This window comes from Hippocampus guttulatus, chromosome 12 (genome assembly GCF_054856545.1).
Source record: "Hippocampus guttulatus isolate MCC_2025c chromosome 12, RoL_Hgut_1.0, whole genome shotgun sequence".
In the NCBI taxonomy this organism is placed as follows: Eukaryota; Metazoa; Chordata; class Actinopteri; order Syngnathiformes; family Syngnathidae; genus Hippocampus; species Hippocampus guttulatus.
The window spans coordinates 17,049,582-17,060,608 of NC_141272.1; the positions used below are offsets into that span (position 1 = coordinate 17,049,582).

At 40.5% G+C, this 11,027-nt stretch overlaps 1 protein-coding gene across 7 annotated transcripts in view; it reads left to right on the plus strand.

The window, feature by feature from the left end:
• eif4g1b (eukaryotic translation initiation factor 4 gamma, 1b) overlaps positions 1-7,485 on the plus strand; it is a 39,620-nt gene extending 32,135 nt beyond the window's left edge. For all 7 annotated transcript variants that reach the window (XM_086124997.1, XM_086124998.1, XM_086124999.1 and 4 more), the window contains 7 exons: positions 997-1,122; positions 1,210-1,291; positions 2,040-2,138; positions 3,502-3,636; positions 4,249-4,330; positions 5,178-5,318; positions 5,886-7,485. In XM_086124997.1, the coding sequence (XP_085981123.1) occupies positions 997-1,122; positions 1,210-1,291; positions 2,040-2,138; positions 3,502-3,636; positions 4,249-4,330; positions 5,178-5,318; positions 5,886-6,064 (844 nt within the window). In that variant the 3' untranslated portion in view covers positions 6,065-7,485. The remainder of the gene's footprint in view (positions 1-996; positions 1,123-1,209; positions 1,292-2,039; positions 2,139-3,501; positions 3,637-4,248; positions 4,331-5,177; positions 5,319-5,885) is intronic.
• Positions 7,486-11,027: the final 3,542 nt, after the last annotated feature.

Sequence of the window (11,027 nt, forward strand, 5' to 3'; positions counted from 1 at the left end):
TCCTTTAGTGTGCTTTTAAGAGGCGATTTTGTAGTGTGAAACTTTTAGCAAGCTATAAAGTAGCCTCACTTAACTAATTCCCCCCGGGCCCCTCTCACGAGTCATTGACCAAAGCCATGCCTCTTCCTAACGGACATGAGCATCGATTCGCAAACGTGGCTTTCATAACCCAATGCAATTATAAAGGTGCATAATCATGGCAATTATGAAGGTTAATAGTCGTGATAAGTAATCACATAGACCATGTATTCAGCATTTAAAAAATAGCAGCATTAGCAATACCAAGATAGCATCAACACTGTAAACAAACTAATGTTAGCAATGTCTTTTTCGTATGTACCATGATTTAAAATTTTTTTTTTTTAAAGGGAGAGTGCATGTTCATTAACTATTACACGTAAATATGACAGAATATAGCCCGTGGCTAATTTCCATCTATAGTCCCCTGTAGTCTGTTATTGCCTGGAAGTTTCATTTTTTGGGGAATTTAAATCCATTTTTAAAAATATCGAGCAGAAATGTTGCTGATTCCGCAGTGGTCTTTAATCCCCTCAGTGCGTGAAATCCTTTCTCTCTGCTACTTTTTGTTAATCTTATGCCCAGTAGTTGCAAAAGACGGATAGAAACACTTTAATTTTGTGGATTGGAAAAGTGGATTTTCCACTCTCGTTTCATCAGATTTCCTGAAGGCCAAAGCAACAGGGGCATTTGGGATGTGCCAACTGTAATTGTGCTTGCAAGTTCATGGCAAATGCTTGTCACCTTGCAAGGCCCTCTGTCTGATTGGTTGTTTTTCCCCAGGCGCGGTCGTTAGATCATTAAGTCAAATTAGAGGTACGAGATGGAGGCAGGGCTGACTTTTTTCGCAGATCATTTTATTCATGTACGACTGTCACATCATACTGACTGTTTGAGCAAATACTGTATGAGTTTTGTTTTGTTTTTGTTTTTTTTTCAATCCCATTTAAGTCAGAGCATTGACTTTGTTTTATGTAGGCTTCGTGAAATCCTGGTGGTAGCTGAAGAAATGGCGATCGACATCCCGCACATCTGGCTCTACCTGTCAGAACTGATCACTCCCATGCTCAATGAGGGAGGGATCCCAATGGGACACCTTTTTAAGTTAGTCTCTGTACCTCCTCGAATGTTCAAAGACAAAAACGGAAAATATTTGCAAATGATGTGAACGCTATCTCTTGGACTTTACAGGGAGATTTCAAAGCCTTTGATCCCTCTGGGCAAAGCTGGAGACCTGCTTGTCTGTATCCTCACTTTACTCTGCAAAGAGATGGTGAGCTCATCGGTTTGACTTCACAAATCAAGTTCAGTGTGGGATGACAAATTCAGTGTCAATTGTATCAATTTCATCCATCCATCCATTTTCTGATCCGCTTGATCCTCACAAGGGTCGCGGGGGGTGCTGGAGCCTATCCCAGCTGTCCTCGGGCAGTAGGCGGGGGACACCCTGAACTGATTGCCAACCAATCACAGGGCACATAGAAACGAACAACCATCCACACTCACACCTCGGGACAATTTGGAGTGTTAAATCAGCCTGCCATGCATGTCTTTGGAATGTGGGAGGAAACCGGAGTACCCGGAGAAAACCCACGCAGGCCCGGGGAGAACATGCAAACTCCACACAGGGAGGCCGGAGCTGGAATTCAACCCGGTACCTCTGCACTGTGAGGTCGACGCGCTAACCGCTAGACCACCGGGCCGCCAATTGTATCAATTTGAACGATACAAATTTTTTTTTAATCTGAATTTTTTTTTTCTTATCAATTCAGTGTCATTCAATAGTTTCATTTATTGTGAGCTTAGTATTGGCACCTGGATTTACATCCTAATAAATTGGAGGATGCCCAGTAGAATAAGCTGTGGTCGTGTGGGACCATGCATTTCTTAGCTAAATGAGGCGGCGTCGTAAGAATCACAGTGGATGTTTGGAACCAGCATAAAAAAAATAAAAATAAATTTATCTGAATGGGTAATGTATTTGTTGATGATTCTTGTAAATGTGGATATCTCACAACCAGAGCCATAACAAGGTGGCCACAATGTGGCGGGGGGCAGGACTCCAATGGAAAGACTTCCTCCCTGAGGATGTAGATGTCAACAAGTTTGTGACCGAAAAGGTAAGGGGCGATGATCACTAACTTCTTTCTCTCCTCCCCTACCTACTAAGGGTGTGGAAAAGAATCGATATTAATTGATGCATCGATGCGCACGTGTGCGATGCGAGTGCATCGGCTCATTCACTGTGTATGACGCAATTGACGGGTGAAATCTAGATTCATCACAATGCATTGGTGGGTATCGGTAAAATCCGATTCAAGCGCCGTTTTATTCATGTTAAACGTCACCTATCTGCCCTTTCCTAGGCGCAATGAATGCACCATCATTATTTTTGCGTTTTGTGTTGAATACGGACGGAAGCCGTGAGTCACATACAGTTCAGTACACTACTCGCGAAACACTATGTTCGCGCAAACAGCAGCGAGGAAACTACTATATTTAATGCACCCGCAACATTCAGATCTTATGTTTGGAAATACTACGGCTTCGAAAAGAAAGACGGAAAGCTTGATAAAACCTCCGTAATTTGCAAAGAATGTCGCACTAAGAAGCCATACAACGGCAGCACCACAAATATGCAGACCCACTTAAAACGATGGCACCACATCACCGACAAGTTTCCCGCCCCCTCCCCCGCATCCCCGTCCAGTTCCTCGTCAGACGCCGGAGAAACTCTTGGCAAACCAGGTCAGGATCAGAAAAAAATCGCCTCTTATTTTGGGGGTCCCCTTGCAGCTCACTGTGACCACGCAAGGAAAAACTATATATGGATGACTCTTTTGGACATTTCATTTTGAGACACTCAGTGAGAGTGGTCTGTGTACGCTACAATACACACAGCAGCTTTGAGGGTGTGACTGCCACATTGTTTAAATTGTATTTTTCCTTGTCCTATGGAGATGGATATTTCATATAAGACACTCAGTGAGAGTAGTGCGTTTGTGTTTACACTACAGCAACAGCTGTGAGTCTCAGGTGCCAAATTGTGAAAGGGCTAGTTGTTTTACACGTTCTACTGTTTATATGGAATAAAGTGGTATCCTTTTTGCAATACCATACTGAATTCCATCTTTTTTAAAACTTTTTTTCTTTGCTTATTTGCATCATGTTTAATTGCACAATATTGCAACAAATTGCATTGTATCGTATCGGATCGCATTGATTTGAACTAAATGTGTATCGCGTCGTATCACATCGTGAAGACGGTGAAACATATCGCATCGTGTCGCCAGAAAATTCCATGTATTGTTTAAGTATCGCATCGCTGGTAGTGCATCGAGATGTGTATCGAATCGTCTTCAGTGCTGAGATTCACATCCCTACTACCTACCGTGTTATGCCTCTTCGACTGATCTATTGCAATGCAATGCGTAGTTCAAATCACTTTCGGAAGTCTCAACAAGATACCATTTGTGGGTACAGAATGTGATGTTCACACTGGCTGAAGCATCTGAAAAGAGTAAAACCAAGAAGATGAGTTCTGCAGAGCTGAGCAGACAGCTTGAAAGACTGATCCAAGACAAGGCTGACAGCAAAAGAATCATTGACTGGATTGAGGTGCGTGTTCCTTTTTTATTGGGCTTATGTTAACATTTGACTTCCACTGACTGTTATTCCATTCATGAAATGGCAGCCTTAGAATTGTGTTCTTATTGGCAGGTGTTCCCCCACCCCATAATACATGTGAACGATATGCCATGTTTTTACCAATACATTAAATGACAAACTATCTCTATTACATTAGTGTTCAGATCTGTTTTTTTCCTTTTGTTGTCTCCTTTATCGCAACAAAAAAATGATTGTTAACGATATTAGTAAGATTGAGTGGTTCAGAGAATGGATGGATGTTAGCTTCAGTGTGATTTTCAATGACTCCCAAATGTTATATATTTCGTACATGCTATGTCTTCTATGTTGTACCTATGTTTGAAAATAGATTCCTCTTCCACATTAGACAAAGGTGGATAGTACCCAGGATTGTTATTTTAACAATTTTATGCTCACTTAAGAGCATTTTTGCTTTTCAAGAAATGTTGTCCAGTGGCCATACTCAACTTTCAATATACTGATGAATAATAGCCCTGTTGTTGTTTTCATTGAGCGGTTTATTAGTGAGTGATGCTGCCAAAATGTTTAGCATATAAGTACAGCAATCTTTCTGTCTTGTAGGCCAACCTGGATGAGCAGCAGGCCTCCTCCAACATGTTTGTCAGAGTACTGATGACCTGTATTTGCCAGTCAGCAATCATCTGTGAGTTGCTTACTTTACATTCTCCGTTCAAGATTATAATCATTTTACACTGAATCATGGTCAGGGGGCGGACTACGACTGATTGGTAATGCGAGGAGGGAAAAAAAAGTGACGTACTGTCTATGAACAAACACTTGGTACACTTTGGTCGTGACAATTTATGAACCTATCAAACTGGTTTCTGTTGTACAGCCAAAACAGATTTCCACACTTTTTGGGCAAGACTTTGCAAAAACTTTGGTGACTCTATGGGAGGTTTTGCCCATTTATCCACCGAAATGTTTTGGGAGCTTATGAAAAAAGGGTCTAGCTCGCGATCGTCATTCTAGTTCATCTCTAAAATGTTCCATTGGGTTGATATCAAGACATTGTGCAAGTCAGTGATGTTTTTGCCACACAAAAGTAATCATACTTTTATGGACGTTTTTTGGATTGTGGCAGTCATACTGGACAGAAAATGTTCCCACAAAATTGAATGCATCAAATGTTTCCCAAAGATAATAAGGACAAGATTTAAATAAATAAAAAAAGGGGGGGTGGTGTATTTGTCCCACATTCCAAAAATCATGCATGTTCACTGAAAATATTGTCTGTAGGTTGTGGATGTGAGTGGATTGTTTGTCTATATGTGCCCTGTGATTGCTTGGCTCCTGCTCACCCCCGACACTAATGAGGACAAGCAGTACAGAATGGTTGGATGGATGAGGAACTGATTTAGGTGCATTTCTGACTTTTTGTCCAGCGTACAGGTCAAAAAACATCTAGTTAAACTAATGTATGCTATCAGCGCTATATGCGAGCTGTAATGAATGTCTTGTTGACTTTGCTTTTTTTTGATGACATGCAGGTGAGAATCCCTACAAGGTGAATGACGAGATAATCAATCAGAGGGCCAAGTTGCTGCAGAAATTCCTGAAGGATGATCAGAAGGAGTTGCAAGCTCTCTATGCCTTACAGGCTCTAATGGTGCACATGGAGCAACCGGCCAGTGAGTGACTTTATACCAACAAATAGAACCTAAACTTATTACTCATGCTACTTAAATAATTTTCGGCACTATAAGGCGCTTCAGATTATAAGGCGCATCTTCAATGAATGTCCTATTTGAAAACTGTTTTCATATACTGTATAGGGCGCACAAAAGTTGATTCAACAAAAAGGCACACAAACCTCATGGGCTCAATCCTTAGAAGTCTTGCTTGTCTCCTTCCTTCATTTAGACTGTAGTAAACGCTGCTTTTGGTATTATCTTTTTTTCATAATGTCTCTGCGGAGCTCACAAAGTAGTTGTCTATTTGAGTGTGTGTTGGTGAATACATATGTCAATTAGTGTTGGGCAAAAACATTGAAATTGGTGGCTGCTAATCACCACTAGATGGCATAGGAACTCTTAACAGGGAAACAACTCAATTATCAGGCGCACTGTCAGCTTTTGGGAAAATTGAATGCTTTTAGGTGCACCTTATAGTGCGGAAAATACGGTATTCGTTCGTTTCTTTCAACTGCCAAGAATATCTGAGCTGAGCTCAAGTGATGTCTCTTGTCCCACCATCAGATCTGCTCCGAATGTTCTTTGACACACTTTATGATGAGGAAGTAATCAAAGATGATGCCTTTTACAAGTGGGAGTCGTGCAAGGACCCTGCCGAGCAGCAGGGCAAGGGCGTGGCCCTCAAGTCCGTCACCGGCTTCTTCACATGGTTACGCCAGGCGGACGAATCGGACAACAGTTAGAATCTCTGGAGCGTGACATTTGGACTGGTAGGATTTCAAGTCGGATCCTTTGGGACAGGACTTGAGGAGGATTCAGACAAGCTGACTAAGTCCTTCGTCAGAAACGGGAGGAAAAAAAAGCAATAAAAAAAATCTTCAGCTGGGAGAGATTGTATTATCGATTGAGCATTCAATCATGTCATTTATTTCATTTTTGTGCAATTGAATGTCCTTTTCCAATGAATCCATGTGACAAGAATCTAGAGTAGATAATGAGAATGCTGATAAGCGGAGGCTAATAGCGTTTACGTCAATATTTTATTTTTGACTGCTTGCTTTGAAGTTTGACTCCATGCTGACAAATACATAAATATCTAAGAGGCTCTATATATTTTTTTTTTGATGATGTCATCCATTTGTCATGGCAACTCTGCACACCTGCGATTGGCTGGCAACTGGTTCAGGGTGTCCCCCGCCTACTGCCCGAAGACGGCTGGGTTAGGCTCCAGCACCCCCCGCGACCCTAGTGAGGATTAAGCGGTTCGGAACATGGATGGATGGATGGATGGAACTCTGCACACGCGGTGTTTCTTCTACATGCTCATGAAGACGCTTTATTTCAACATTTTTTTCTGTAATGAATGATTGGAATGTGTTTTTTAGTAAATGGGGGAAAAAATCTGAAGAAAGAAAGGTGGACATTTGGAGACAGGAGTCATAAGACTTAGAGACTTCTGAAGACGAAACGCAGATTTCACAAGGACAGCATCATTGAGGAGAGTCATCATGAACATTGACCAGTTTTGCTGCTGGGGACGATGACCAGTCGACCCCCCACCCACTCATCCCCCCCAACCACACACACACAAACACACGCTTAGCTTACTTAGCGTAACTTACCCTCCGCTGTATCTGTGCTACTGTTTCCTTGTCTGTACTTCACGACAGAACTTGAAGCCAGCAAGACGCTTGTTGGATTTTAATAAGATGCTGTCATTGAATACAATACAATACATGCTGATTTATATTGAAACTTGAAAAGTTGCAGAGTTGAAACTCCACTTTATGAAAGTAACTTTAAAAAAATGTTCAACAGGACATATCCGAATGCCTTTTTGCTTCCATGAGTGGAAATAGATTTTAGGAGAGTTCTGTACATATATACCGGTATTTTTTTTTTATCCCCCAAAAAGAAAATACTAATGTAGTTTTGCTTTCTTGTAAAACGAAAGTGGAAGTTTACCCCGTATATATTTCTCTCCTCAGCTGGCCAAAAGTGCTTGTAATTGTAAAATCAGAGTACAGTAACTGATTGCAGTTCAATCAAAATGTGTAAATAGTTCTTTTGCTTTATTAAAAATATATTTAAAGAAAAGTATGGCTCTTTTCACATCCAAAATCGGAAGAAATAAAGATAGCTGCAAATAAAATGTACCGGTATCCTTTTTGTCACATTTCATTGAGTGGATATCTCGCATCAGATAGGCCGACAGGTTTTAGATTTAAACATTTTTGCATTTTATTGACAAGACTTTCTGCAATAGGTTCTGTGATGAGCATGAAGGGAAAACTGTACAGCCGTCTTCCTCAACTGGCGGACCGCGATCCACGACCGGACCGCCGACCTCCTCTGTCCTTGGCAAATTGTATAAAATAATAAATTATAAAGTGATTTTTACGTTATACATTTTATATTTTTTGGACTATAATCTGCGCATTACCGCGATCGCTTGTTAAAATTATCCGTTTTATTATTTGCGTGCGCGAACAGATGTATTGCAGAGGACGCAGCAGTGCGACTGTGTGTGTATAATGTTTGACGAACTGGAAGACCCTGGCTGAGCAGGGCATGTCGGCGATAACGATGCGCTGTGATTGGCTCCTCTGAACTTAAGGTGTGCCCATACATAAGCGTCAGCATATACGATGCGCTGATTGGCTCCTCTGAACTTAAGGTGTGTCCATACATAAGCGTCACGCATTCAAAATGTATGATTGTGTCAGGAAACAGACGCATGCGCGACGCCACAGTGTGCTCACAGCTTCACCCCAGGAGAGTCGCACACAGACAATTAGATAAGACGAATCGCGGGAGGTTTCGATTGTGTGCAGTTTTGCTCCCGTCTACCCGGGGATCTTTGCAGCTGTTTAACAGCAGAACACCGCAACATGGTAAATGAACATCCCAATGGCGTCCTCAAATAATATTTGCATTCACCTTTAGTGGAAGAACAGCACTGCGCATTCCTGTGCTCCCTTGTGTCAGTAATTAAAATGGTTCTTAACTCCTCTTCTGATATATTTTTCAGTGATTTCAGAGGGGATGTGAAAAGGGGAATTGTACAAATGAAAATAATTTTGTTTTCATGTTTAGTATTTATTTTGGTAAAATGAGTATTTTGTTTTGCTTTTGTTAAATTAAGGGGAAAAAAGACAACTACTGTTTAACAAAGTTAAAGTAAAAATGTCTTATTTCCCTAAAAGGGCTATTTCTATTATTAAGCAGGCACAACTTAACAAAATAAAAGAGTTCCTCTGCCTCAACACAATACCTCTCATTATTTGCTGTGTACTGGCAAAGTGAATAATTGTTATTTTCATGCACCCCATTATTGGTTGGTTGTGAGGAGTGTTGATTTGTATAAGCTTGGCTTGACCATACTAAATTGGCATACAGCCCTGCTCCCCATGACCGCTGTGCATGGGACCGGACCTTGGTCTTATAAAAAAAAAAAAGTGGACCTACAGCCTTTCTAGTTGAGGACCACTGCTGTACAGCAACTCAGTCAGAGAGCTTTCCAACATTTCTTTTGAGAGAGGCGTCTTAGATCACTTTAATGCTACTGGCGCATTATTGGTGGTGGTTTTTTTTTTTTTGTTTTGTTTTGCTTTGTTTTTCCAGTTGGTCCACTTGACACATCAGGTTAATACAGCAAAAGAAGTCTTGATTCCACTCATTGAAAAAGAAAAAAAACCAGAAACGTATACAGTATTACAGTACTGTATATATTGTAGTATGATTTGAACACAGTTTTATTTTCAACCAGTAGCTCACTGGCATTGGCTCAGACTTTTATGATATATATGCAATGCGTTCCTTTAACACAGTGGTCTGACGAACAAGAAACCAAACCACAAATCATTCTTGTAGCTGCTCGATCGCGGTCAGACGTCGTTTTGGTTGAGAATGAATCTGCCATACCGCGCTTCACTCACTAGAGAGCGCTGTCGCGCGTTAAATTTCCATCCTGTGCATTATAACGGGGCAGTCCTGGGCCATGTCATGTTGGCGTCACATGGTGGAATAATGAGATGTTTAGTTGATTTCAATATATGTGTGTGCGTGACTTTAAACCCACGGGTGCATTCATCAAACAGAGAGACGGAACAGTGGGAATATTAGTGACCAAGAGAAAATACTGTCAATTTGTGTTTTAATAGCAAAATGTCATCTCAGACAAGTTACAATTTGACATCTGAATCAAAAGTATGCATGGTAAGGAATGACTTGCCAAGCAAACAAATCTATAAAAAAAGATGTAGAGGAGAGAAAAATCAGGTGGATGAGAGCCCGGTGCTAATTGGAAAATGGAATCGAGTACTTACAGCGTATGCATTTAACTGAGAAATAAATCTCTTGTCTCATTGAAAACAACAGGTGTAGTTCAGCTGTTTTTCAAAATACTTTGAAACTCCATACTGCCATATTTCTAGTCATGTAATCCAGCGTTGGCCCTGTTCACCGATTGGTACAAATCGCACAGGCTTTTGTTATTTATTGCAACAATAGTGTGCTCACAATTACTTGGCTCTCCATCAGTGCTTGACGATCAACAAAACAGTCTCTCATTAACAAGCCGTGCGCTTATCGACTACAACACTTTGCCCCTCCACGGCGAAATAAATTTCACCAGAATATTACAAATGCGTCTATTCTACACCACTGTAAGCATCAACAACCACCGTAATAAACATGCAATTTGATTAGCCCTTCTCTGAAAGTGTCTTGAAAATTGAATATTGACAATGTTAGCCATTTCCCTAAGATTGTACAGTATAAGCATACGTGATGAAGTGCCCACTGAGGACTGCAGATATCAATTACCGTAAACCATGCACCACATAAACCTTTGGTGCGTCTGGAAAAAAAATTAACTTCAAGTGTAAATCTTTGGCACTTAGAGCATCTACTTAAAAAATGGAAAGAAAGTACAAAAACTGCAAGCAACTTTATCCATTCTGCATGTTGACAAGTGTCTGGTCACCAGGGGCCTTTTCTTTTTAAAAAGCTGATCAGTAACGGTCAAGCTTTTCTTTTTGTCGTGCTGGTCCACCTTGATGCACAGGAAGAAAGTGGGCATGTGGCTGAGCTTTTCTAACTTTTTTCAAAATGTTTGCAGTTTTTCCAGTTTTTATAGGTTGAAAACCTGAAAGAAATTAAATGGTAATTTTTGTTCAGAAATTTTACCTCTTGAAAAGTCGAAATAAAATGTCTCATCTAAAGTAGAAACGTCACATTGTATATTTAAATCATGACTAAATAAAGTATTTTTCTTCTTAATGACAGAATATTTTCTCATCTTAAGTTATTTAATCATCAACATCGTATGTCGTGATTTAAACAGTTCAATATTTAACTTATTTTATCATCCTAGCAGAGGCAGGCAGCAAGCTAAAACGGCCACCCAAAGAGCTTCTTCCTGTAGTTTACACGTACAAGCAAGACAGAGCAAAGTACATGAATCATGCAGCAGGTCCTCCCCTTTTCTTTCACTTAAATGTAGACATCAGGGTTTGAAACACTGTGGTTAGTGATAAAATACTTGATCAGAGCGACTGAATATTACGCATGATTCACCAACAATGTCCCTGCACTTGTCAAATCCTAAAAAACAGCTGTGATCAAATATTCTGCCTTCCCCAAATAATATTTGGCTTTCTATGACACTGTCATCCATCCATCCATCCATTCATTATCTGATCT